Source organism: Drosophila hydei, unplaced genomic scaffold (assembly GCF_003285905.1).
Source record: "Drosophila hydei strain 15085-1641.00,03,60 unplaced genomic scaffold, DhydRS2 tig00008139-arrow-pilon, whole genome shotgun sequence".
Classification (NCBI taxonomy): Eukaryota; Metazoa; Arthropoda; class Insecta; order Diptera; family Drosophilidae; genus Drosophila; species Drosophila hydei.
The window spans coordinates 110,987-136,982 of NW_022045847.1; the positions used below are offsets into that span (position 1 = coordinate 110,987).

At 33.5% G+C, this 25,996-nt stretch overlaps 5 protein-coding genes across 8 annotated transcripts; 3 read left to right on the plus strand and 2 right to left on the minus strand.

Moving 5' to 3' along the window:
• The first annotated feature begins 86 nt into the window (after window positions 1-86).
• On the plus strand, window positions 87-791 carry LOC111598583 (cytochrome b-c1 complex subunit 6, mitochondrial). 2 transcript variants are annotated; one of them, XM_023313889.2, is made up of 3 exons: window positions 87-172; window positions 449-543; window positions 603-791. In XM_023313889.2, the coding sequence occupies exons 1-3, from the start codon at window positions 100-102 to the stop codon at window positions 774-776; spliced, it is 342 nt and encodes a 113-aa protein (XP_023169657.1). In that variant the 5' UTR covers window positions 87-99; the 3' UTR covers window positions 777-791. The 2 variants fall into 2 exon arrangements, with proteins under 2 accessions (XP_023169657.1, XP_023169658.1); XM_023313890.2 differs by having other exon boundaries at window positions 112-211.
• A 999-nt stretch (window positions 792-1,790) lies between these two features.
• LOC111598529 (rabankyrin-5) lies at window positions 1,791-11,073 on the minus strand. The gene is made up of 8 exons (XM_023313814.2): window positions 10,943-11,073; window positions 9,996-10,744; window positions 5,363-5,497; window positions 5,215-5,309; window positions 4,288-5,156; window positions 2,594-4,016; window positions 2,328-2,504; window positions 1,791-1,968 (listed from the first exon to the last, which is right to left on the minus strand). Exons 1-7 carry the CDS (start codon window positions 10,944-10,946, stop codon window positions 2,378-2,380), a joined length of 3,402 nt encoding a protein of 1,133 aa, XP_023169582.2. The 5' UTR covers window positions 10,947-11,073; the 3' UTR covers window positions 1,791-1,968; window positions 2,328-2,377.
• Window positions 6,542-9,465, plus strand: LOC111598531. 3 transcript variants are annotated; one of them, XM_023313816.2, is made up of 4 exons: window positions 6,542-6,948; window positions 7,037-7,228; window positions 8,657-8,901; window positions 8,974-9,465. In XM_023313816.2, exons 2-4 carry the CDS (start codon window positions 7,144-7,146, stop codon window positions 9,190-9,192), a joined length of 549 nt encoding a protein of 182 aa, XP_023169584.2. In that variant the 5' UTR covers window positions 6,542-6,948; window positions 7,037-7,143; the 3' UTR covers window positions 9,193-9,465. The 3 variants fall into 3 exon arrangements, with proteins under 3 accessions (XP_023169584.2, XP_023169583.2, XP_023169585.2); XM_023313817.2 differs by having other exon boundaries at window positions 6,543-6,948; window positions 7,040-7,228; XM_023313815.2 differs by having other exon boundaries at window positions 6,542-7,228.
• A 1,065-nt stretch (window positions 11,074-12,138) lies between the features above and the next one.
• On the plus strand, window positions 12,139-20,082 carry LOC111598610. Its single transcript, XM_030225756.1, has 2 exons — window positions 12,139-12,370; window positions 18,991-20,082. Exon 2 carries the CDS (start codon window positions 18,994-18,996, stop codon window positions 20,080-20,082), a length of 1,089 nt encoding a protein of 362 aa, XP_030081616.1. The 5' UTR covers window positions 12,139-12,370; window positions 18,991-18,993.
• On the minus strand, window positions 15,289-25,452 carry LOC111598544 (calcium/calmodulin-dependent protein kinase kinase 1). The gene is made up of 7 exons (XM_023313836.2): window positions 25,236-25,452; window positions 17,107-18,034; window positions 16,695-17,049; window positions 16,433-16,620; window positions 16,139-16,372; window positions 15,799-16,088; window positions 15,289-15,737 (listed from the first exon to the last, which is right to left on the minus strand). The coding sequence occupies exons 2-7, from the start codon at window positions 17,989-17,991 to the stop codon at window positions 15,665-15,667; spliced, it is 2,025 nt and encodes a 674-aa protein (XP_023169604.2). The 5' UTR covers window positions 17,992-18,034; window positions 25,236-25,452; the 3' UTR covers window positions 15,289-15,664.
• Window positions 25,453-25,996: the final 544 nt, after the last annotated feature.

Consider the following 25,996-nt stretch of genomic DNA (forward strand, 5'->3'; position numbering starts at 1 on the left):
AAATTATTTTAGATTGATTTTAGTAAGTATTGATAGAAATTGTCGATAACAACGGCGTCATTAAAATACTGGCTTGGAACTTCAAAGACATATGTGAATATGATTGAAAAGTGTGGCAACGCCACTTATAAAATATCCGTATTGATTGCATCACAAGTCAATCGACAAAAAGGTTTTAACTTATTTTTCATAATTTAATTCCTTGATTTTTGTAAGTTTGCTGCTGGCACATATTTAAATTTCTTATATTTTGTTTCAAAAGTATTCGATTGAAGTTACATATGTGTAATTCAAGATCTTGTACATAAACATTGTGAAAAACAATGCTCTCTATATTATGGACAAATTTATATTTATATACTTATGCACATAATAATAGTGTCCTACAATTGATTTAAAATAAGTAACGATGCTGGCATTTTGATTTTAACTCTTACATAATTTGCAGCATCTAAAATGGCCTTTTGGAAATCTTTCGGACTCCCCGTGGTTCGGGCTGATGATGATGAAGCAGAGCTTGTTGACCCGCAAGCCGCTCTTAGAGTAAGTTGAAGATTGTTGCTTATATGACTATGCACTAAAAATTAAATTAAATTTTGCAGGATAAGTGCCAGGCTAAGGGCAATATCGAAAGTTTATACAACAAATACCAGGAATGCAACGACCGTGTAAACGGTCGCTCGAAAACAACCGAAACATGCATGGAGGAACTATTCGACTACGTCGCTGAATTGGATCATTGCGTAGCCCACAGTCTTTTCTCCAAGCTCAAGTAGTTAAGCAATAAGATGATCATATGTATTATTGTCTCCTATACTACGCTTGAGTAAAATTGTTGAAGATTCTTAGTAATTGAATTAACATTATTTTTATAGTTAATGCATTGGTAAACAAAACACTTAGAGCATATTTTAATTGGTATAGTAATGAAAATTATTCGTGAACGTGCAATAAAAATGTGCAGAATAGTGTTTGTCATATGGAATGACTTGATTTCCTGATACACATGTCAATTATAATCAGAAGTGCTCTAATTGGGATACTCCTTAAAACTATAATTATTCCTTTTAAATTGTGGTTGTCTTTCTTCAAGTAGCAATTGCCTAGTTCCAAAGCGGTTCCCATCCATAGATAACATTGCAGTGGCTGGACTCAGGACATCCTGCTGAATAATAACTTACACTCTATCGCAATCGCACTGAACTAAAAAATCTTGTCCCAAAAGTAGATTTAAAATATTACCAGCCGAGCGATCGTCTTTAGTGTGTTCCACAACAAGAATACTATACGTGTATTAATTACTAAATATATAATTTATCAGAGCAGGTGCGTGAATAACAAAAAATAAGCTAGAAGTTATCAGCAGCAGAAAGTAATCTAAAAGCTAAGTCTCTTACAGAATTCAAGATCTGCTGTTGATTTTGTGTAGGAAAGTCGACATTCATCAGAATATTGATATATAATATAAGTAAACACAGATCATTATCGTGGTCGTAACTATAGCTTCAAATCTGTGGAATACATAATTTTTAAGTACCCCTTACAGGCGGACATTATTTTAACATTGGTCTGTAAAGCAGGTGAATTTTGCCAGCTTGTAAGGATTGTATTCCGATTTATCTCAGGGTATATTGCCGTGGCTGATCTTTAAGATATGATCCCATAAATTGCTCAACACAAAGGAACGCAGAGATAAAATTTAAATGTTTTTTTTTATAAAACATTAATTCTTATAGTTTATTAATGTCAGTTTTCTTTTGTTTATTATTTACATACGATTTACAGTGTGCGCTGAAAAAAAACTCAATTATTGACAGTAGTAATACAGAAAAACATATTAGTTACACACGATAAAAGTGTCTATGTGTATATGTATATAGGATTTTATAATCATATTCGTTAATGTATTATATAATATAATATCTCTATGATGCTTATAGTCCGGTTGGTTTAAACTGCCTTGGTAATCTGCAAAACACGTAAACAGAAATATGTTAATTAAGCAGTCTGAATTGGTATTTTGTATAACTATATAAAAGTACTTAGTTATGTCATGTCACTATACCCGTACAACGAGCTATTTTGCTTGACTGAATACAACACCTTTATTGGTTCATTACGGACTGAAAAATGAGCATTTCGGGTTTGACACCTAATGCGATGAATCCGGGCAATTTGTTTTCAATGCACTTATTAATAGAGCTCTGATATTACACACAATCGCGTTAGAACAAGTCTTTTTTATATATGTATTGATTCTTCTTTTTTGATATACGTCGTCCGTTTCAGTCAATTTAAAGTTGAATTAGAAGATATAATATACATACCAAATACTTTTCTATTGTTCCGAAAGCAAGACAGCGTATTGCATATTATTTTAGCTGCCTCCTTGGAGCACACCAAAGCACACATTACAAACTCTCACTGGTTTATTTCTGCCGAATTTTAAAATCGGCACATCGTTGTTAGAGCACTTAGAACATAAAACTCGTCCACAATGTCGACTGAAGTGGAAATTTAATAAAGAAATTATATAAGTTTGCTTGCGCTTCCAAAGTAATTTTAATTAAAAATAGTGTTCGATATTACTTACCAATGGTGCCTTCTTAAGATAAGTGCAAACTTTAAGCCACACTCTTGGCACAACTCTGATTCCGCCCATGGCGACTCTTGGGGCAATTGGTCCAACAATTTGGTAAGTAATTGATCTGTTGCTAATTTGTAATTAAAAATATTGATTCCCTCTCGGTTTTGGGCTCCAAGACAAGCACCTACTTTTACCAAAACTTTACAAAGTGGCGCTTGTCCTCGCATGTATGAGAGAAGCAGCGGTGTGTTGCCGTCCATGTCGGGAACATTAATCGGATATTGCGGCATACATTCAAGGAACAGTTCACAAATAGCAGCACCCGAATTGTCTTCCCCAACGCGGCATAATTCATGCAACGGATTGCGGCCCTTCGCATTGGTTGCCTCCGCATTTATTCGTGATTCTGTTAGCAGCTCTCGGACTATAGCCAGCTGACCCCCGTGGACCGCAAGGTGTAAGGCATTGTTCCCGTCAGCATCACTTGCGTCGAAATCGGCATTATTTTGGATCATGGCTGAAACCGCAGCAAGATTTCCACGTTCAATAGCTATATGTAGTGGCATTTTTTGAACTGCATCTCGTTCGTTGATTCTAGCGCCAGCCAATATTAAATTTCGTATAATCATTTCATTTTTTGATGAAGCTGCTAGGTGAAGTGGAGTTGACTGATAGGCGTCATGGACACGTGAATTGACATCTACTTGAATAGCCAATAAAAAGAGAACACTTTCCAGGTCATCTTTTAATATTGCTAAGTGCAGAAAATTACGGCCACGATTATCCATTATTTCAGCTGCATTTGGAAGTCTCTCGAGTATGCGCTGTGCCGCTTTGTGATTACGGATGGCCAGAGCAGTGGCAAAAGGCGTCAGACCAGATTTATCTCGCAACTTCAGATCTATTCCGGGATGGCACAGAAGGATATTAATAATATCTTCATGTTGGTTTTCAATAGCTACGTGTGCTGGAGTCTTGCTTTCAACATCTACAGCATTCACATTGGCACCGTGATCTATCAGTGCTTGCACAACCTTGGTTAAGCCCCATTGACAACAGAGATGTAAAGGCGAGGCTTTGTCTCGGGCTTCATCACCACCCTCATCATTTGGACCAGGCTGACGCGGCGAGTCTAAGTCGCATTGGTTGCGAACGAGAAACATTGCGGTGGCCTCTTTGTTCTCATCAATTGCCCGGTGCAACAGTGTCTGCTGGCAGCCCTCAGGTCCTTGGCTCCAACAATCAGTGTCAACCCCATGGCGAACTAGAATTTGTGCAACATCCTCAAATCCCAATTCCAAAGCAGTCCATAAAGGTGAATCTCGTGAATTATCCAGTGTACTAAGGTCCACGCCTTTAACGCACAATACGTCAACAACCTTGGGTAAATGGGAGTCTATAGCCAGTTGAAGGACAGACTTTTGTTCACCTAAGTATTCAACAAAATAGATAAGATAAAAAGTTAAGATAAGCTTCAATAAATATAACAGTTCTATAACTACTGTTTTGAAACCTTATAATAATAATAATATCACGTATTATATTACAAGACCTCAATTATCGTGTATTAATTGCAAACTCAATTACTAAATATCAATACAATGTATTTCTCATGTTACTAAAGACCATCTGCATTAATCATTTCAACGACTAGACAAACTAGAATGTCTGATTAAAAAATTACTTAGCATATATATTACCTGTAACCGCGTTAATTTCTGCGCCTTGGTCCAGGAGAAAAACTGCTTTCTCGCTATCGCCGTTTATTATAAATTGATGCAACAATGTCAAATCCTGTCCATTTCTCGCATTTACATCAGCACCGCCAGCGATAAGTATTGGTGCCAATTCAATGTGGTTAAGAGCTAAGCATAAGCTCAGTGGCGAATCACCATTAACATCCTTGCAGTTAAAATCTACTTTGTCCGAGTCGTTTTTACTGAAACTAACGAACGTCTCAATAATTTCCCGAGCATTTTCTTCGACAGCTATATGTAGGGGCGATTTCATATTGGCAGAACCCGTTTGTATATTGGGCGTAGCACCTGCATTAAGAAGCTTCGTCACAAGCTTAGGCATATTCTTTTGGACAGCCATGTGAATGGCAGAGAAACCAGCGAAGTTAAGATGGTCGAGATTGGCAAAATCAGTTAAAAATATTGCAGCCTCTTCAAAATCACTTCCAGCTTTGGTAAGGACTTGCAGCAGGTTGTCGTTTGTGTCAGATTTTAATGGATTCGGGTTAGCTCCCATCTTTAGAAGTTTTGCAGCGAGGTTGATGCTCTCCTTATTGAAGGGAATTAAACTTAATTCAAGAGGACACTTTTCATCCTTGGTACGCAAATTAATGTCAACATTGGGTACATCGAGTAATAGCTCCACCATAGATTTATTTTGACATGTGATTGCAATATGCAACGGGGTTTGTCCTTGATTGTTTTGAAGGTTTACGTTAGCCTTGCGCTGCAATATTTTCTTGCCGATATCAATCATATGTGAAAAGCTTTCGGGATTTTCGTCAATTTCTCCATAGCTGCATACAATATGAAGTGCGGAATCGGAGGACGGCCTTAAAAAATTAAGCACTTGATTAATTCCTTATTTTAGTTAGAACTTATGGCACTTACCTGGACACAAGATCAACAAGGCAGTTGTGATTCAATAAAAAGTCTGCTGCAAAATTATCAGCTTTTTTTACAGCATCTATAAGAAGCGTACATCCCTGCTCGAAGTATATTAATTGATATGATTTATTATACTTATTTTATAACTTACTTTGGCGTCGTAGGCATTCACATTAGCAGATCCATTGTTAACAAGAGTCTGGGCAATTTGAACACTTTTTGCAGACAAAGCCATCTGTAATGGTAGTTGTCCATGTTCAGACAAACTATTCACCAGTTCAGGCAACTGGAAAAAAACAAATAAAGAACATTAAAATGTGTGGTAAATGCAATTTATTTTTTTACTACGTTAAATTAAATTTATGATCTACACATGCCGTCTGTCTGTTGTCAGCATGACCGCGACTGAATGAGTGACTTTTCTAAATACATTTTTTTAGTTTTTTAAATGAAATGTGATTTTTGTAAATTGATTGATTGAGTGTAGAAATCGAAAAACCTAAATTCATTGCAAATATTTGGCTAGGTTGACTTTATCAAATAAATATATTCCTGATGACGGAATTGATTTTTGGCTTGAGATTCATAAACTTTAGCTTTAGGGTCTCCTTAAGTGTACAAAAATAGTGAACGATTCCATTTATGGAAAGAAAAAAGGGATTTTTATAGATAGAACGAATATTTTTGGAAATTTTCATACTCTCAAATCGAAGAATCAGTGCTCAACTCATTAGATTACGAAAAACACCGTTAATTACGTCTGCATGTGTAGATATTTGCTTAAGTGCATCACAAGTGCTAATAATCAGTGTATCTGTAGCCGGGCACCCCCAAACACAACGCTCTGTTTTTTTTATAACAATCATCGAATCAAACGAGATAATAAGAAATTTATGGTCTATGCGGCTGTTCTGCTTCTTAGCTTGGAGGCGATTCCGCTCTCATTTCGAAATAAAACTCTATTCAGACAGAATCACAGACGTTATCTAAAGTAAAAGAAAATTACATTTAAATTGTAAGTGCTTAAGATAGGAAATATATATAATTTATAATAATTTATTTTTATGTATACATACATACATATATATATATATATATATATATATATATATATATATATATATATATATATATAAACATATATATATAGCTTGACTTTGAAACAAATAAATCTAATATTTAAATGTAGTTCTTTATTTTATTATAGTTTATATGGATAATTAATACCACATTGAAATGCAGACCCTGTTCTTGCTTGTGCAGCCCTAAGAGATGTAAAGTTGTGACGTCAAAAATGCTCTGCGCATCTGAAAGCGACGAATTTGTTTGCGTTACCTCGCCTTCTGCATTGAGAGTCGTCAGTCATAATTTTTTCGCCCGATGGAACGAGTGTCAATGTTCCCAGTTGTCGTGTGTGATTTTAGTATTGTCCCATTTATGCGAAAATGATTAATCCACTGTATAAAATTAGGAAGGAAATGGAATAATCTAAAGAAATTACTATAATTCAATGTGATCTACTTTCACACACTTTCATATTGGCGAATTTAGTTACGCACACACACAAAGCGTGCATGGATATATTCTTTTGTAGCCACAAATCGAAATAGCAAAACTTTCTCCAATACCGGCAATTGCTAAGCATTTATCAATTTTTTGTTCGCATTTCCTTATACGTATGCATATGTATTAATGAATGGGCCAACGTCTTGTGTGACCGTATCGTAGGAGAAACTTGTATGTATTACACATAGTACATATGTATATACCGACATAATATATACGCGTTATGATATTAAAACTAAAATATATATAAACAACCCAGCAGACTAAAATCTAATACCCACATATGTGAAGACCGTTCATAAGTCTATCTCAAAGCACACCACATATGATTGAGTGTTCCCATACACTACATACTAAATATTTATAATGATGGACTGGAAGGCACACAACCATGGTCTCGCTTACCACCTGTTCCAAGGCGTTGTTTTACTTGCTGTTGCTTTAGATTTAGGTTGGTATTTTTTGGTATTATTAAGTAACACGCAGATATTTTAACACATATGCAACAGTAGAATGCGTAAGGTCGTATCCTAATATAATCATGTAGCGACACTTTCTGATAAGTGCATATACTTTAATACTAATTATCATAAGCCAGTGAGAACCGGTTGCAGAATACCCGCTCAGAGTGCTTCTACAGATTTGATCAAGTAGCCTATTTCAATTTGGGAGAAAAAAAATCTTTGGAGCCACGCTTTAGAGTAGGTCACAATGTAATTTATTTAATGAACTTAGCTATATCACTGTGGATGATAGAGCATTTCCTCATTTGCCACGCACCCACTGTACGCAATCCCATAATTTACATATCTACTCAGACATGAGAACTTTTTTATTCAAGCCTTCAAGCTTTAATCGAGCAGGGAGATGGGAATTAATATTAAGATGTTAAAAAACCTGTATATCTGTACATTATAATATAAAATACAGCATTCTATATTGACAGTATATAAGTATACACCGAACGATAAGAACAAAACCGTTCAAAACAGCTCGTTCTAGATGCAAAAACAACATGTTATTGTGCGTATATATATATATATATATATATCAATAATAATTGTGTATACAATATTGTATAATAAAATATTATTGAAGATAAGAGATTGAAGATAACATGCAAAAATAAACAAAATGAACTCATAATGTCGACAATGATTCAAGAAGTCTTATTTATAAACGCGTATACGCCCCATTCAGTTTCTATTGCTTTACTATTTACTATCAGTAAATAAGCTATTAAAGCTGATTAAATCAACAGTTTTTCGCTAATGCACGCGCTCATAATTATACAAGTGTTATCCATAAAAAAAGTAATCGTGCGTATAGGCTTACTGCATTCTTACAGACAACCAAAATATATGTACTTTTAAAACTGATAAAGAAAAACAAGTTTTCTTTATCTTTTTAAAAATAATCTACTTGATTAATGGATTGTTGTTCTAAGACTGTAAGAATGAAGTTCATACTGTAAAAATATATCCTCAGGGTGACAGTGGGCGTGCCTGCCTAATAGGTCGAATGAATGTGAATGTACACATTCCTCAACTTAACTTATCTGCAAATTTATATGTAAATATAAGATATAGATATTTATTTTTAAGTTGCGTAAAATCGATATATTAATTTTTCCTTTCGCTTTAAAAAATATGTCGCATTGATTTGAATGTACGAAACGCAAAATCGATTTGGATACGAAAATTGACAAACATAACTCTATTATCTTTTGGCAATGTTCTTAAATTGTAAATGCACAATAATCAGGGACACTTTGGTTAATAACATATAATAATAAAAAAACTAAGATTCAATCACCATGAATTACCTATATAAATTTAAAAATATTACTTTAACTGATTCACTAATTTGAACTTTTCAGCCAACTGTTCAGAGAGGGAAGTCTTACTATGCTACAAATGTTCAGTAACTGTGGAGAAGTATTTTGTTGACAATGTAACAATTGTTACGCCGTTGTGCTCCAAGTTCGAGCAATCTTCTGCTTATGTCATCCAGTGTCCGTATTCGACGATGTGTTTGAAAACGATATCAACTCTACATCTTCAAAATGGACAAGAGCAAGAAACCATCACAAGAGGTTGTGCGCAGCAAAAAAACACAACTCAGGTTAACTGACAATCAGAATATAAAGTACATTTTGAAATCTATGAAATAACTATAAATATATTGGTTCTACAGGTATTTCGCAACAGGCAGTGGGAACAGGAGCACTTGGTGCAGGAGGTGTATAAGGAAGAATGCACAGAAATTCAATCTAACAACTTCGCAGGATCGAAAATCGTGCACTGCTACTGCCGCGGCGAATTGTGCAACTCATCGAAGTATTTTACTGTTGATAGGAAACTAATAAGCGTGATTGTTTTACTCAGCGCTTTTTTGCTTTTCCGCAATATGTAATTTCATATTTCACACTTAAATATATATAAATGTAACGTGTTCGGCTTTAAGTTAAAAGTTGTTGTGATAATTTTAACCATGAATATCTGCTATGGCCTTTTGTGATAAAGAAACCCAATACAAATGCTGCCCAGTCGGCTTTATCAAGCATAACATACATTTTGAAGATAAAGTTTATAACATTGAATATTGTTGCATTTAAAAAATAACTAAAACGCTGATTATCTGTTGTTAAAGCTACGTGTGTTCACCTTTCTTGAGAAGTCTTTTGAGAGATTCTTCAATAAATACTGAATGTAAATGCATTTGTCTGAGTTTTCTTAATTGTTTATAATAAGAACTGTGTATTTCAGCTAATATTGCAGTAGAAGTAAATACCAGAACAGATTAGCAGTCTTTAAAAAAGAAAATACATCTTGAATTATTATAATAAAATTATATAAATTCATCAATAAAATTAAATTTTTTAATAAAAATCAGACTATAGTTTTGACAAGAAATTAATTCGATAATTAGAGCAAAATATCCCATCTCGGCCTACAAAAAATATTCTCAATTTCAAGAATAAAATCGTTTTAGTCGTACATCAAGACCCATTAATTTGTAAAGACTATAATGGTTATCCCTTTTAAATTTTTAAAAAATCTTTCCCAGTAATAGTTTGGTCAACTCTTATCTCTCTTAGGGAATATCGGCACAAGCGATAAATAAAACTAAAGTCGAAAATTTGTCAAATATTCTGCTCAAAACACTCTATATATGAGATTAATCTAATTACGTACAGTGCGAATTTTGCCACTTACCGAATTGTTGTTTTCAGCAAGGCACAAGCAAACGACATCTTCGCGCAATAGTCGGACTGCCGAGTGTAGGGGATATTTGGTTTTGTTTTTAAGCATTTTATAGAGAAGTGGTCCAGACATGTGTTCGAAATCCTGTGCAGTCAAGTCATCCCAGTGCGTGGATATAATGCCCGAGCAGTACTCAAGTAAGCTAGCTGCACCCACTTCTTCGGCCACACAATAGAATCGCACACACGATCGTACGCCTACTGAAGCCACCAATGCTCTCTCACAGAGCCCGAGCAGTCCAGGTAAGGAAAAACGATGCGCCACTCTCAATAGGCCCAAGGTCAATCGATCGTGCTGCAAGTCAATAATATCTGTATAAATCCAACGTAACAGAGCTGTGGCTATATCCTCGTCTAAGTCGCTCCAGTCTAACTCTTTGGCACTGGCTAATGCCTCGTTACGCCATTTATCCGACCGGGCATGCAGTACGAATTTATGTGCCGGCATTATTGTCCCATTGGAATTGGTCCTAATGCTCAAGTCGGAATATATCGAGCGCCCATACAAGGAGGCCGTCGTCAGGGCCAGTCTTGATACAAAACTGCTAAATTCTCCTGTAGACTCAAGATCTGATGTTGAGACAATAACTTCATTATATTTCCGTTCCAATTCCACATAGCTGCGCTGAAGCTTATTATATTCTTCCTTTAAAAGAGCAAGGTCCTTTTCCAGTTTTGAAATAGAATCAATGTCATTACAACCTTCAAGATAAATGAGTATTATTTAATTAATGTGCTTGTCTATATTTAATTACGCATTTACAAAAATGCATTGAAATGCAATTTTCAGATACATTTGTCCAAAAAACATTAAAGTTCACATCACACCCACACACCAAACATAATTCGGTATTTATTTGTATGTTCAAGCAATTTAGTAGTGCGTAATGTAATACGTACCCATGGCTATTAGTTAGTTTACTATAAAATCGACGATATTTAAAGATAATTCTATAAACATCTGACTTTAAACCAATTCGGCTTTCATTAATCTCGCTTAAATTCCACAGCTGTATCAAAATAATATGGAGTCATCGAGTCGTCTAGTTATCGATATCTAATTTATTAAAGCGCAATCGATTACTTTAATTAGATTTCGTTATACAACGTTCTCACCAAACACGTTTGGTTTTCATACACAAAATTGAAACAATGTCTCTGATAATTTCTTGTCATGTATAAATTATTGCTATTCTCATATGATTAATTATTAGGGACGCAATTGATTAAAATTTAAATTAAAATTTGATATTTCGGTAAGTTCTATACATTCAATATGTTACTATTGTCGAACAATAATACTCTTAGAATATTATCTGATGTGATTAAACTAGCGAAAAGTAAATTTCTAATACATAAAGCGAGATATCAAACAAACAAAACCACAAAATGTTGTTAATACAGTAACATATGCTCAATGTAATCAATTGAATTGAAGGTTCACCGCAAATTATATCAACAAATTCCCTAAAATTAGACTCCATTGGATCGGCAAACCCGTTCTGAGAATAATGTGCACCCAACTTTTATGGAGAATGATTTTTAGAAATCTTACCATCATACAAACTTCTTTGTAGCACATATAATATATACTTATAGAGCCACGATCTGCTTACGCAATATCCTATTTCGATATGCGCTGATCATTTATAGACAGTACCAGAAGCATTCATGAGCAGCCAACTGGTAAAATCAATTAATAATCTTGTCTCATGCTTTATCTACCCAATAAATTTTTCATAGCCTGAACACGTTGAAAACGGCAATTCAGGGTGTAATTGTTTCGTTATAATTTTTGCTTCACGTAGAAGAAGGCGTGACAGATTCTTGATCAGGGCGAAAACCTGAATCGATCCAGCTTGTCTCTTTGTCCGTCAGGCCGTACGTATGCTAGAACCTATATGAGCTAGCTATAATTTTGTATAGCTCCAGCTTAGCAAGTTTCTTTCAAATGATCGGTAACTATTTCCGTTTCGATATAATCAATTAAAAGCGTTATCGAGCTTCATCATTAAAGCACATCTTTGAAGCTTCAAACTTTGCATTTAGTTTCTTGAATATTTTAAAAAAATTGATTTTTTTCTCTCCGATACCGGTCCCAATCGCCAAAATTCCTTAACGTTCAGTGCAAATATTGTCATTACTTGAAAAAGTTTTCATTTTTAGTGGTGGGGTTTGAATAGACGATGTCAATTGTAATTGTGTATTTGCGAGTTTGAATGATGCATATCTAGTTGAAAATTTGCATATCTACTTAACACTTGTCTTTGCTGAATATATGAAAGCCAAGGTGTATACAAAGTTGAATGCTTTTTCGAAGAAGATCACGTAAGAAGTTGTCTGCCAAGTGGTACATAGCGAGTACTTTCCAAGATCATCAGCTCTAACAGGATTATATAGAATTCAATTTGAAAAAAATATATATATACAAAATATACCGGGTGCTTCAAAAACCTCGACTATTATTAACGTTTAGAAACTAAAGATAGAATTTCAGTCAGCAAATTGAATAAGTCCAGCCGAAATCTTTAATATTGGAATTCTTCTGTTATCTATCTGCAAAACATTAAAGAAACTTAAACCAAGTAGAACAATCCGAACATGCCGATTATTTGGGGATTACATAAGATAATAATAATTATAAGAAGGGGTAATAAAACTATGTTTGAAAGTGCGCGACTAGGATATAACCTGAATCTAGTGCGGAGCTGCTATTCCATATACTTATAACAATCAAATTTACGTGCTAACATAATATCCAGAATTCCCATTTGCCATGGGTTCATGGAATAAAAATCGAAATGAGAGGAGTTGACACGGCCTATCCGGACATGAGTCGATAGCAATGGCGTATAACGTGCTTTCGAGTATCCCGGCATGGACGGCGAGAGATATTCCAATAAAATGAATGCAAATAATTAGCTATAGGCCATTTATTCCCCAATTTTGGTCACAAAGTGATGGCTGTGCCAGGTGTCGAAATCTCTTGTACCATGTACTCAAGACATCGAGCTGTTAAAATGAATAACCCTTTGATTAACATTTGATCCCTGCCAAAAACACGCAGCGTTCGGTGTAGTAGATTTAATTGTGCATTTATTTACTTGGCGTATTACTTAAAAATTGTGCAATGTCTAAGGAGGAACGACATAAATGACAAGTATGTGTCTAATAGTATTGAAATTGTTTAATAACTACCAATAAATTGTGAAAGCTAATGTGAAATATTGCATTAGTATTAATATGTATCTAAATAAAATTATTTACTAAGCTTATTAAATAAAGTAATTCGTTGTATGATTGTGCCACTGGTTGGTCCCAAAACAATTTCACAAAATATCTTTTAATAATATTTAATTTGGATTTCTCACATTGATTGAGTCTGGGTCTACAATAAATCAAATTATTCAATTTATATTATTATCACCAATTTTATTATCAATTATAGTTTCATTATATTGAATAGACTCGTATAATTTAGGTAACTTATTATAGGTGACATCGCCCATTGGACCTTTGGCTGAGGCATCACAACATTCATATACTTATCTGGAAATTTATCTTAAAACTTGTATAACTTATTTAAAAAGTCTAAAGCTTTTTGTTGTTTTCAAATTTGTAAATTATAAGTTTTTTAATGCGAAACCGTTTGGAAAAATATTATTTTAAAAAATAATAATATTAGTTTTAAAAAAAAATAGAAAATTTCGCAACCTTGGAGTAGCAGTTTGAGTTTGACTTAAATTGTTCTATATTATTTAAAATGCATTGTTTAAGGAAATAATGAACAGAAACAAAAACTCGATCTTAATTACTCTACTCGACTAGAAGATGATATTTAAGCTGTTTTTTATGTAAATACATTTTGCACAGATCAATCGATCAATTCGTAAAGCAAGCATCATATATTAGATTAATTAATTAAATTTAAATGTTGAAAAATTCATTTTTATTCATAAGTAAATTGTATTGAACTATTTGCTATTAGAATCTTTTTTCTGCGTATTTTTTATGAATAATTAATTTACTTTAAGTACAAATATTTGTTTAAGCAAATTACTGCATTTCTGCTATGCATATGCACTTTTCTAAATATACATATTTCTTTTTCCTTTTGTATTTTATTTGTTTGACAATAGTCGATTTTAGAGTCGCGTATAGGCTTTAATTAAATGCAATATTATACAGAATAATTTAATTTAATAAATTTATCTACTCATGTCTGATGTTCTAAAATCTATTCATCCAATATTTATGAATTACGATATTGCAACGTAGTTGCTGTGATCCCAATTGTTGGATCCTACAGCACCCTATTGATACAATTTAGAGAATTCCTAAGTTATACTAAAAATATCACAATTCAAATTTAGGCATGCTACCTTATGTCAGCACTTGAGCATGTAAAAAAGAAAAGTTTTGTTTGTACAATTTTTGAACAGACTTGAATATAACAAAATTTTTAAAATTTTTGATTTTATGTTTATTTGCAAAAATATAAATGTAATTCAATTGAATATTAAGTTGAACTTTTAATTTGGATTGAATTTCCACAATTTCATAACGACCGAAATTTGCTAAACTCAGATTAATCTGTATATATAATCTTAAAATAAATTGTTTCTGTTTTTAAACCTGTTTTGCTTCCTAAGCTTATTGGACCATTAAATGTGAATTAAAAAATACTTACACAAATATCTTAAACAGAATTTTAAAAATATCAAAATGAGGAATAATCAATAACCGATTTAAATATCTATTTTAAGTATTATTTTTTTGTTTTTATTATTTAACTTAGAAGTGTTTAAAATTTAAAACCGCATTTCCATATCACACAGAAACAATAACTTTTGCTTTTTCTTGGATACTTTTGATTAGACTGAATTTTATACCTAGATGAAGTACATCATTTAATATTAAATAGAAATATATATTTAATAACAACAATTTATAATTAGTTTACAAAGAGAAAGCTGACGTGTAAATAAATGAAACTCTGACGTAGATGGACGAAGGCACTAGAAATATATATTGACACAACAAAATAATTGGTTGAAACCCACAATTGATAAATCGAAAAAAAAAGACTTTTAATAAAGCTTAAGTACTTATATAACAAAAGATCAGCATTGGCCACAAAATACTCGCTTCTAACGAGCCAAAAGCTATTAGCTAAATATTTGTTAGACTTTGTCAACTTATTATTAAAACAGGAAATATATTTGTATTACCAATGCTTGATGGCATTGGATATATGTGAGATATGTTTCTAATCTTACAATGATGGTTCAATGCAAATACTTTATTTTCTATATAGAATTATTGGCTGCAATAAAAAGCCGAATCTAGCCAAAGCGATCGATAATATAATATATAATATATATAGTTTATGGGGTTCTAGTTGTACCCTTAATGCTTTACACCTGACAAACTTATGATACCTTATAAAGGGTATATTGTATTGCTCATCAATAAACACGCAATTTGCATTTTATGTATGATTAAACAATGTTCCCTAATAAAAAAGATTTTTAGCTAAAATGTGCATACAATTAACGGTTATTTTCGGTCCCTGGTATTATTAATATCATTGGCTATTTGATTAACATTTTTTCCATTTGATTAAGTTTCTTCATTTTTTTGGCTAGAACAATGTTCAGTCAGCGACGGAAGTACGTTATCCATCGATGGCTCCCTGGAAAAATATAAAGAAATAATTTTTTGGAAAACAATGAATAAATAAAAAAATATTTTACCTGTCCAGTGGCATGTGATAAGACCCAGGTGCTGAATTAGATCTACCAGCCTTGACAAATTTCTCTAGCCTGGATCCGCCAGGCTGGGGAGCCCTTCCAGAAATGCCCCTCATAAAGGGATTAACAAACGAGTGATTTTTGAGCATCGTTTTGATTAATATGAGCGTATCAAGCTTTGGAATGCTGCGGACAACAGAATTAATATCTTCATCGTCCACTTGTACCAAGCAACAGTTCTCATCTTCAGTTGGACAGACATAAGACCCGTTACTGGTCACCCACGGGTTTAGCTAAGGAATACATTTTGTCAATTATAATTCTATTCATCGTTGCTCCGTACCTTTAATTGTGGCAAAGTTATTCGGTTTGCTGGATCCTTTTCAAGCATTCGGACAATGCAGTTTTGCAAATCGTCGCTTATTTTAGGCAGTCCTGGAAACACCACTGGATCGTTTCGTATTTTATCATACAACAAGGGTATGGAGTTAGCTATAAATGGTACATTTCCATAAACCAATGAATATAATGTTGCTCCCAAAGCCCACACATCCGCTGCCCGACCACAGTACACATTCTATTCAAAGGAAAATTTATGTAAAGCATACACTGCTCTAATATTTCTCATATTACAAACCTTGCCCAACACAAGTGTTTCGGGTGCTCGAAATGCTGGCGTTCCACCTGTCGAGCCATTACTCATTGTAGCATCCTCACCCAGAAACTCATTGCATACTCCCAAATCAGCTATTTTGACATGTCCACATTCTGTCAACAGCAAATTTCCAGGCTTGATGTCTGCGTGAATAATCTTTTGATAGTGCACTATATACAAAAAAAAAAGAAATGGAATAATTCTTGAAAGATATCAACGAATCTCATTGGGTATCTATACTTACGATATTCTAATCCTAGTAAACAGTCTCGAAACACGCTCAATGCACGCTCCTCTGACAATGGCTTGTCTGTGGGTATGGAAAGAACTTCTCCTTTCTTAACCAATTCAAAAACCATATAAAGCGAATCTTCCATTGGGTCATCTAGCACTTCGACTAACTTTACTACATTTGGATGGTCAAGTTTCTTTAAAACTGCGATTTCTCTATAAACTCGATCAAGCGGCGATGTTGCTTGCTTTGGACCTCGACGCATAAACGCAGCTTGCCGCAATAAACGCTTTTTAGAGAGAATCTTCATAGCATAATGTGTGGAATCTTCTTCGGAATAAGCTAACTTCACAAGTCCGTACGAGCCCTGTCATTAAAAGTTATTATTAGCAATTATTTCGTTAACAAAATACTTGTCAAATACCTGTCCTATTTGATCCATAAGCTTATATTGATTAAGCTGAAGAAAACTTCCCGATTTCTCAATAGATATTCGCCGGGATTCGCGTAATGGGGGTCTACGTCGTACTGACCGAGGACTTCCGTAAGGACTGCCATATGGACTATATGGCACGTTCGGATAAATTGGCCGAGATTCTGTGCTTTGAAAAACTGCTGTTGCAATGCTTGGGCGGTTTGTTGGACGCTGACGTATTTCTCCAGTAGATCTGTTCAAGCCCTCGCTTTGACCATGTTCCACGCTCTCGTCGATCGACTTAAATTGGCTCTCAGCAGACCGATGTTCCGTAATGTTAGGAAGAATACGGTTATGCAACTGCTGATCAATATTTAAGCCAGCAGAATCCTCATTGTATAAGTCTAGTGATTGTGATTTAAGTAGAGTAGGAAGACTCTGCTTCGAGCCACACGATGCAACAGATTCGTTTCTGGACGCTGACGAATCTGCAGTTCGGACTATTATTCTTTGAGAAACGGTACTCTCCTTCAAAAACTTAATTTCGTCCTGTTCGTCATTTTGAACTTGATCAGGCCCTATGTTTTGGTATGCCTTTCCTCCGTTGAATTGCATATTTGGCGACTTATGAGAAGTTTTCGGATTTACAATATGCATTTTCTCTAATTGATTGTCCAAAAATGTTGTCGTTTCGGGGTTTTCGGGCTCACAACCTTTCAGTAATTTAACAACGACAACATCGTCGTCATCATCATCACAGGTATAACTTCCAGCCTTATCTTTATCGTGTATATGATCATCTTCCTTTGCTATTGCGTGGTCAACAGTTTCCAAAGTTCTGGCCGGATCTGGGGCGTTACTAATGGCGGCTTTCTTACTATTCAAATCGGACATAATGTGATTTGATGTATGCGCATAATTGCATTTCTGTCAGCTCCTGAAATACATAAACTATATCTATGAAACACATATAAATATTTTAATAGGATTAGTCTAAAGTACACAAATATATTCTTGTATCTGTGCTTTGTCAAGTTTAAATTTGTATTGGGCAAAAACTGAAAAACTTGTTGCTCTTTGCTCAAATTTATTCTACATCTGTAGATAAAGAACTTATAGAGCTATTTCGAGAAAATTTACTAGTGGCAGTACAAATTCAGAAATTTTAAGTTCGGGATAATATTATATGATCTTTGGGATGTTTACAAATTGTCTTTGGTTTTACTTATATTTTTCTTTTGATAAAAACTTTTGATATATTCAGATTCCAATTTTTTTTATTTTTATTTTTTATCAGAAGAGGACATGCCATCCACCCTATAAAGTATATAGTCTTGATTAAGAAAACGAGCTGAGCCCTGTCCGTCCATCTGTCTTTCCTTATGTATGAATGCGTCGATCTCAGCAGCATTACAGAGTATTTAACTGCTTAAATCTAGGGTATTTGAGAATGGCATCATTTGGAGTCTATTATGCTACTACAAATTCTATTTAGACATATCAAAAGATATCGGCTATGTCTTTATTGAAATTAATTAAATATTAATGTAGTTCTGTTCTTCAGATATACTGAAGATTTATCAAAATGTTTTTATTTATTATTTATGACTAGACAAAGTTAACAGCAATTATTTCCGCTTTTCATGTTTCAAAAAGTTCCCACCCGAATAAATTGAAAAAAACGCTATATTTAGATCTAGAGACCTTTAATACTGGTGCTTACAGCATATATGTTCTATATTTGTATCCACGTATATATTTTGTCATTTGGTTTTGTGTCTTGTCAACAGACGTCGCCAATATCTGAGTAAAAGTTTAAGTAATTCATTTTTCTTGTATATAAATGGTAACTGAATATTAATAAAGGATTTTCCTCTTTCTTCCCCGCCGCAGTAAATGGCTTTTCACTGCGGCTCTCTGGCCTTATTGCTGATATGTGTTGCAGGCACGTTGCAGCCTATAAAATCAAGTGAATACATAGGCAAGCTCATTCCGAGACACGACAAGTGGGCGCAGGCGATCAAAGGGGAGTATATCCCCATGCAATTTTATGATGCGATGCGATCAGCAGAGAACTCCAAGCAAGCTTTCCAAAATCAGATTAGAAACTTCGGGGAACATCTTCAGAGAAATCTGACAATGTCGAATGTTCTTTCGCTCAGACATGAAAATCAACTGAATACGGAGCACCAGAGAAGAAAATTACACGAGTTGTCAGCGTTTTTCTACACAGCAGCCGATGTAGCTGGAGTCTTCGCGCGTGATTCCGAGATTTCCTTCGAAGTTGCGAAGAACTCAAGTTATACGCTATTGCTGCAGCTTCGCCAAATTCCATCAACGCAACCGATTCCAGTCAAAATGCTGCTAACCAACTATTTTGCAGAAATGGAATTCTTTCACATCATGTTTTCCGAGATTATAGACGAAGCATTGGAATACACGCAGAACATTTTGCTCGCCACCCAAAAGACCTTCACATACTACGCCGATGTGCAGCGATTTGTTTTGGAAAACTGGAACTTTAAGGGTGATGCTTTCTGCTGCAAGGAGTATATGGAGTTTTTGAAACACTATTCCGACCAAATCTTCAAATGTGCTGTCGGACGTGGCCTCGATATTGCCTTCGACGTGTTTGCCATGACTGAGCTAACGAGCAAATATGTCATGCGACAGCTCGAATTTCGCATTCAACGACTTTTTAACTGTCTTTATCTAGGAAGCTATGAAATTCGATGCAAATTTCTTCAAAACGCCGAGAAAGACTTTGAAATGTTATTCACTAAAATTGAGGAACTGGAAATATTCTATGACATCAAAATAAAAAACGGACGAGTTTCATCACTTAGACAACGACGCCAAGCCCACATTGAAGAAGACGCGACAAATAGCGTGAAAGCACACGACAATTGCATACCTGAAGACTTTCCTCGCAGCCAAATGCATAAAAGTTTGAAACTGTGTTTTTATAATATAACAGAATATTAATCTATATGCTTATATATCATATATAATAAAGTAACATTCTATGTTGCAATTTTCTATAAATTCTCTGAAAAAAACTATTTCTTCTTGACACGTCAGACGCAAGACTCAATAATTTTTATTAACTTTATAAGGTATAAAAAATATTTTATAAAAATAAAATGGATGTTTAAGTGTGTCTGACTTGGAGATACCCGGAACTCTTGAATATATTTTTCTATTTTTCATTTTCAAATAGTTACAGCTGTACACCTAGTCAAAGGCATATATATGAGCTCAAGCTACTACTACTATTACTCTCTTAACTGTAAAAAGACTTCTAGTTATGAAAACAATATTTCTATATTATATAGTTCCAAATTTCAGATAGGTTATTGGTATAATAAAATGGTGTTCCAAGGCATTTTGCAAAATAAATAAAATGCGAATGAAATCAGGATCTTTTTCTCCACAAACTTAACACATATTCAAGAGTAAGATTAGGATAGATTAATATAGAGTGAGATAGACTTGACTGGATCAACGCAGCTCATTGTCCTGATAAAGATTATACATATATATTTTACAATTAATATATTATATTAATATATTATTAATAAACAGAGAACCTTCTCGCGAGAGATCTCGACTTAGTTAACTAAAATAAAACACAAGTGATTTAGTGAGGCTTGATCACATTTTTATTATACTCAGTGTCTTCGACCAGAGCCAATGAAATACAGCATTTGGAGTATAAAATTTTTAAGTGCAACAGCCTTAAAAGTTTGCTAATTAAATTGTCAAAGCCTTCAATGAGATTTGAGATCTCATTATTCACAAAATCAAGGCATCGCGACGTGTATTCGAAATGAGATGAATTGTTTTCCAGGCAAAAGTTAAGCCGATTGAGCACTCGAGCCATATTAGCCATATAACTAGAGCCATTGGCCAACAAAATACGAAAACTTCGGCAGAACGATATTGCTGGTTTCATAGTGACATTACAGCATTTGTGCAGCTGCACAGAGCTTAAGGCAATCAAATCGTCGACAATGTGACAGGCGCTTCTATAGAGCCGTCGCTTATCAAGAAGGCGTTGCTTGTCGCTGACCTTTGTTTGCCATTGATTTGCATCATGTGTACGATCGATAAGACTATCATTAACAACCTGGGAGGCCCATTCAATATTTTTGGCAACGCTAGTCAATTCGCTTTTCGCGCGCTCAATATTTTGCAAAACAAACTGACGAAATGATTGCGTCACGTTGAGTTCTAGCGCTTGAGCTAGCTCAGTTAAAACATCGCCAAACAGGCTGAAGACACGAAATATGAAATTATTGTCGGGCCCCTTTTCCATTGCAGTCACCGGCTCTACTATTATTCTTATTATTTTATCTAGCAAACTGTCGTCTTGAGGCCACTTTGTGTGTTCATTCGGAACTTGCCGCACAGCGTCTTCATTGTGCGCAGTAATTTTTACAGCCGACAATAGTTGGGTAAATAATATTATGAGCAAAAGAGCTCTTAATTCGCAGCTCATCGCTATAGATTAAGCCCAAGCACTGTGCGATCGACTGATCGATCGATCGATTGATCTGTATTTGTTAACAAGCCAATTAGGGTGAGCAAATAATTACTTCTAATTCATAGAATTCCATTATATACGATTATCACTAGCAATGCATCATATTATACATTTCGACATTCGCTCAAATGCACACAATGTAATCGTACTGCTCTAGTTTCATATTTTGGTCCACTCTAATTGGTTTGTACTTAATATAAATGTGTACATAACTTATAAATACAAGTGTATGTGCGCCTTATCACTAAATTCAATATATAAATAAATATATATGAATAATAATTTACATGTTTGTACTTTAAATAAGTAAACAAATGTGTGCGCAGCTCAATAAAAACAAGTTATCAGGAAGCAAACAATGTTTTCCTAAGGTTTCTTAAATAAAACCTAAAATGGAATAACATAATATCTATTTGTCACACTTAAGAGTTGATTTACGGTTTTGTCTTATTAGCAAAAGAGAGAGATCATATATCATAGATATATAAATTAGCAACTAATTATTATTAAATTAATTTCTCCCTCCAGAGTTGAGAGATACACATATCTCTACATATGTATAAGCAGATCATACAGATGTGCATATATATATATATGTACGCACACATACATACGTACATATTTATAAGTAAGCGTTATCAGCAAATGAAATGCAAAGTTTTAAATAAATAAAATAGGTATTTGATAATTCTGCTATTTACGTATTTATGTACATATATGTAAAGCTATATACAAATATGTATGTATGTAATGCCATAGGAACAACAGGTCAAGCGAGTAGAGAGAATTACAAATTTGTCACGAATTGTGTGATATATTGTAGAAGATATATTGTACATAGTGAAAAGTAAACTTTTGTTTAAATTATAGTCGAGCACATAAACCCAAAATGTGTTTTATGGTATTTATAACAAACACCAGCGAGACTCCTTAACTAAATGCGTTCGAATGATAAGAAATCATCAAATGAGATCAAAAACTTATAACTAGTTTTGCCAATGTAAAACGCCATGAAGGTTAATAAGACTAGAGGATGCTCTGCAAGATATTAAAACATCCATCTAAACATTACAGAGTTTTTAGAAATATTTTTAAAGAATTTTCTTTAAGTGTTTAGACTATATTGGATGTATATTCTATTTTATATATTCTATTTTGCTCCTAACTTTTAAAATAATCATATTTTACACATCATTTTCCTTTGTATGAAAACAGAAAAATTGTTGCTTTACGAAGACATTATTGGTACACTTTATAATCTTTATTGCAGTCAACGGTCAAATGGAATTAGTCCTGACAAAGTAAGCGAATAATCTAAGTGGATATTTACGCAATAGGCAACAATAACGAAGAATATTATTATAGTCACAGGATGCATCCATTGCAATTATTTTAAGAAAAGAAAAAAGAAGGTGATTATTTGATTTAGTTTCCTATCTGATTGAATTTAAGATTTTGAGGCAATTTATATGTATTTTATTTATACATTTTATATCCTAAGAATTAGGAGAATGGAAGGAGCAGGCAGAACGGAGCCCAAAGTTTGAATGGGAAAATGATTTTGGTGGTAATCCCATAAAATGATATTCGAAGACTTATTTTTTCTTAAGATCAAGTATATAAAGTATAAAAGTATGTTTGGATTCGTAATTTTGAGCTTTTATATAACCAGTCTATCAGCTTAGAGGCTTTATTTATTAGTTATTTGAATCTAAAGACAAAACATTAAAATTAGAATCCTCTTAAAGCTGACAGCTCTTCAACGGTGATCTTATTTATGAATTTGGATCAAAGATGCCTTTGAACTCTCAATTAATGAATAGATCTACTCGCAATTATTTAGTCAGTACTGCGGGATACTTATTTTGTTTGTTTTAAAAATTGATCTTAATTTAAAGTACTTAAACACATGTCTTGCTGAAGCACGCAAAAGCATTAATCAATAGATTGTTCAGACAATAATTTCTTGAGCGTATAAAAAATGCTTTTTTTTCTTTTTGGTTGTTTGTACACATAACCTACTCAAATTCCAAGCACACAAAGCTGTTTATAAAATTGTGTTTAACTTGAAGAAGTAAACACTTGCTAAAATTAGGATTTTTTATGAAAATTTCCAAGAAAGATAACAATTAAAAGCTGTCAGAGTGCAGAAAGGAAGGAAAAACTTGACAAAAACAAAAAAAGTTCCTATAAAATCTACTTACAACAATAACACACTTCCGAAATTATTCCACAAAAACCCTTTTCATATTTTTCATCTACTTCTGCATTCAAACAGAACTACTTCAAGTCCTACTGGGTATGCAATTGCAGTATATTTGTATTTACACACATTTGTATTTATTTACATGTTTGCTCATTTCTTATTGAAAACTTGTAGCATATGTATATTCAAACAGTTACTTTTTGTATCGAATTTAATCATATAATTTCCGCTTTGGACTTATTTATTTAACTAAATCTAAATAACTAAAACAAAATATTGTACAATTTTAGGTACGTATCCCACAAATTTATTTAAAATACATTCAAATAGCTTTCAGTAGCATTAACTTCTTATCAGTTTAAAGTAGAAACATAAGCGGTATTTTTTAATCGAATTAAGTCCTTTTTCTAGCGTTTTGGTACAAATTAATGAATATTCATTAAATAAACAAACATACATACATAAGGACTGATGTGCACACTTATATATATGTGTGCCTATACATTCACATATATAACTCTATATGTATGTATATAAAGATGTATATGTTAATCCTATTAATACTGTTAACATGCATACATATAGAATGTGTATCCTGTCAATCTATTTTTAAAATTAAGAATCAATTATCGAAAAATGTATTCATGCAAAGTCGTTAAAGGTTATCTTCCCAATATTAAGCCATATTTGGCATTGTTTAAAATTGCTAACTACATACATTAGCATGCCTGCTAGACAAAAGCTCAGTAGTTGAACATACCTACAGACATTCTAACATACATATCCACTTTAATAAGACCTATGTTAAGCCCCCACACATGTGACGAAGTATCAATCAAAACAAACGTTCGCACAATGTTTCAAATAGTGTTCGTATTGGCTAAAAGTGCACGCGATAGCAGCAATATGTTAACGATTTTGGTATTTAATGACATTTATCTATATGCACTCATGAATACTTATATATTTATACATTTATCTATTTACGTATGTAAATACACACATACATACGTATCGCATAGCAAGGATGGAATGCCACTGGTCAAGTACAACTCTCACGAACAGGTCACTATTTTAATCGTTTAAGTACTTACTGAACCGTACTTATATACGTTACAGTTATTATGCGGTTATACATATTTCTGCTCTTATTGATAAACTATTACTACATACAAATATATATGTTTGTATGAACACTGCACATGTGCAGCACATAGTTTGGCCCATAAGGATATATGTACATACATATATATCCGTAGTATTTAAGCTTTTTATATTTATTTGTAAATGTACATATGCACGTAAGTATTTAAGTAAACAGATACAGTTAGATATACATGTGCACATTAGTCGATGCTTCACTTATCCTATAACACAAATACGTACTAAGTAAACTTTAGTCAGTTCAACTTGTTTAACTGACGACTAAGAATTTTGTCACTTCTATGAATATTATTGAATAAAAACCGCGGTAACTCCAAAAATACAATGCGCGGTAAAATCTGAACAAAGACTAAAAGGAATCGCGTTGTCTAGTTAAGCTTTACATTAAAAGTAATTTTTAAGCTAGTGGCAGTAGCTTTTAAAGCTTTAATTCGTCAAAAGCGAACTGTGAGCAGCTGCAACACACGAGCAACTGAAATCTTTAATATTTGTGTGTACCCTCAAAGATTCATCACCTTTGTACAATAATACAAATGTAAACACATGTATATACATAGGTATTCACGCATATAAACATACAGACAAACACATACACATATATATATTTGTGTATATATAAATATATGTATTTATTAATGTTTATAATCAGTGTATATATTGTTTGGCAGATATGTACTTAGTAAACCTGAGTCTGTGAATAAAAACAAACAAAATAAATTTACATATTTATGTACACATACACAACTTGAACTTTGGGTAAACACGCATATGTATATACATATATACATGCATATATATGTACATACACACGAACGTATATGTTCGTCTAAGGTGAAATCGAATGTAACATTTATCGACTCATTTTCGTATTTTAGCCAAAAAAGTTATGTTTAATCGATGCAAAAATACGTTTTCCCAAGATATTTTTGTATCATGCTTAACGAATTTCTCCTCCTTAACACTCCATCGATATGGCCGGCCAC

What these genes read in the sequence shown, in the direction of transcription:
- LOC111598544 (XM_023313836.2), bottom strand. Translation starts at nt 17,991, where the DNA reads ATGTCCGATTTGAATAGTAAGAAAGCCGCCATTAGTAACGCCCCAGAT. An exon ending in TTATGGATCAAATAGGACAG is followed by an intron (nt 17,050 to 17,106) that starts GTATTTGACAAG and finishes TTTTAATGACAG; the next exon opens with GGCTCGTACGGACTTGTGAA. An exon ending in TTTACTAGGATTAGAATATC is followed by an intron (nt 16,621 to 16,694) that starts GTAAGTATAGAT and finishes TTTTGTATATAG; the next exon opens with TGCACTATCAAAAGATTATT.
- LOC111598531 (XM_023313815.2), top strand. Translation starts at nt 7,144, where the DNA reads ATGATGGACTGGAAGGCACACAACCATGGTCTCGCTTACCACCTGTTC. An exon ending in TGCTGTTGCTTTAGATTTAG is followed by an intron (nt 7,229 to 8,656) that starts GTTGGTATTTTT and finishes TGAACTTTTCAG; the next exon opens with CCAACTGTTCAGAGAGGGAA. An exon ending in AGCAAAAAAACACAACTCAG is followed by an intron (nt 8,902 to 8,973) that starts GTTAACTGACAA and finishes TTGGTTCTACAG; the next exon opens with GTATTTCGCAACAGGCAGTG.
- LOC111598610 (XM_030225756.1), top strand. Translation starts at nt 18,994, where the DNA reads ATGGCTTTTCACTGCGGCTCTCTGGCCTTATTGCTGATATGTGTTGCA.
- LOC111598529 (XM_023313814.2), bottom strand. An exon ending in TGAATGCCTACGACGCCAAA is followed by an intron (nt 5,310 to 5,362) that starts GTAAGTTATAAA and finishes TACTTCGAGCAG; the next exon opens with GGATGTACGCTTCTTATAGA. An exon ending in ATCTTAAGAAGGCACCATTG is followed by an intron (nt 2,505 to 2,593) that starts GTAAGTAATATC and finishes TTTCCACTTCAG; the next exon opens with TCGACATTGTGGACGAGTTT.
- LOC111598583 (XM_023313889.2), top strand. Translation starts at nt 100, where the DNA reads ATGATTGAAAAGTGTGGCAACGCCACTTATAAAATATCCGTATTGATT. An exon ending in ACAAGTCAATCGACAAAAAG is followed by an intron (nt 173 to 448) that starts GTTTTAACTTAT and finishes CATAATTTGCAG; the next exon opens with CATCTAAAATGGCCTTTTGG. An exon ending in ACCCGCAAGCCGCTCTTAGA is followed by an intron (nt 544 to 602) that starts GTAAGTTGAAGA and finishes TAAATTTTGCAG; the next exon opens with GATAAGTGCCAGGCTAAGGG.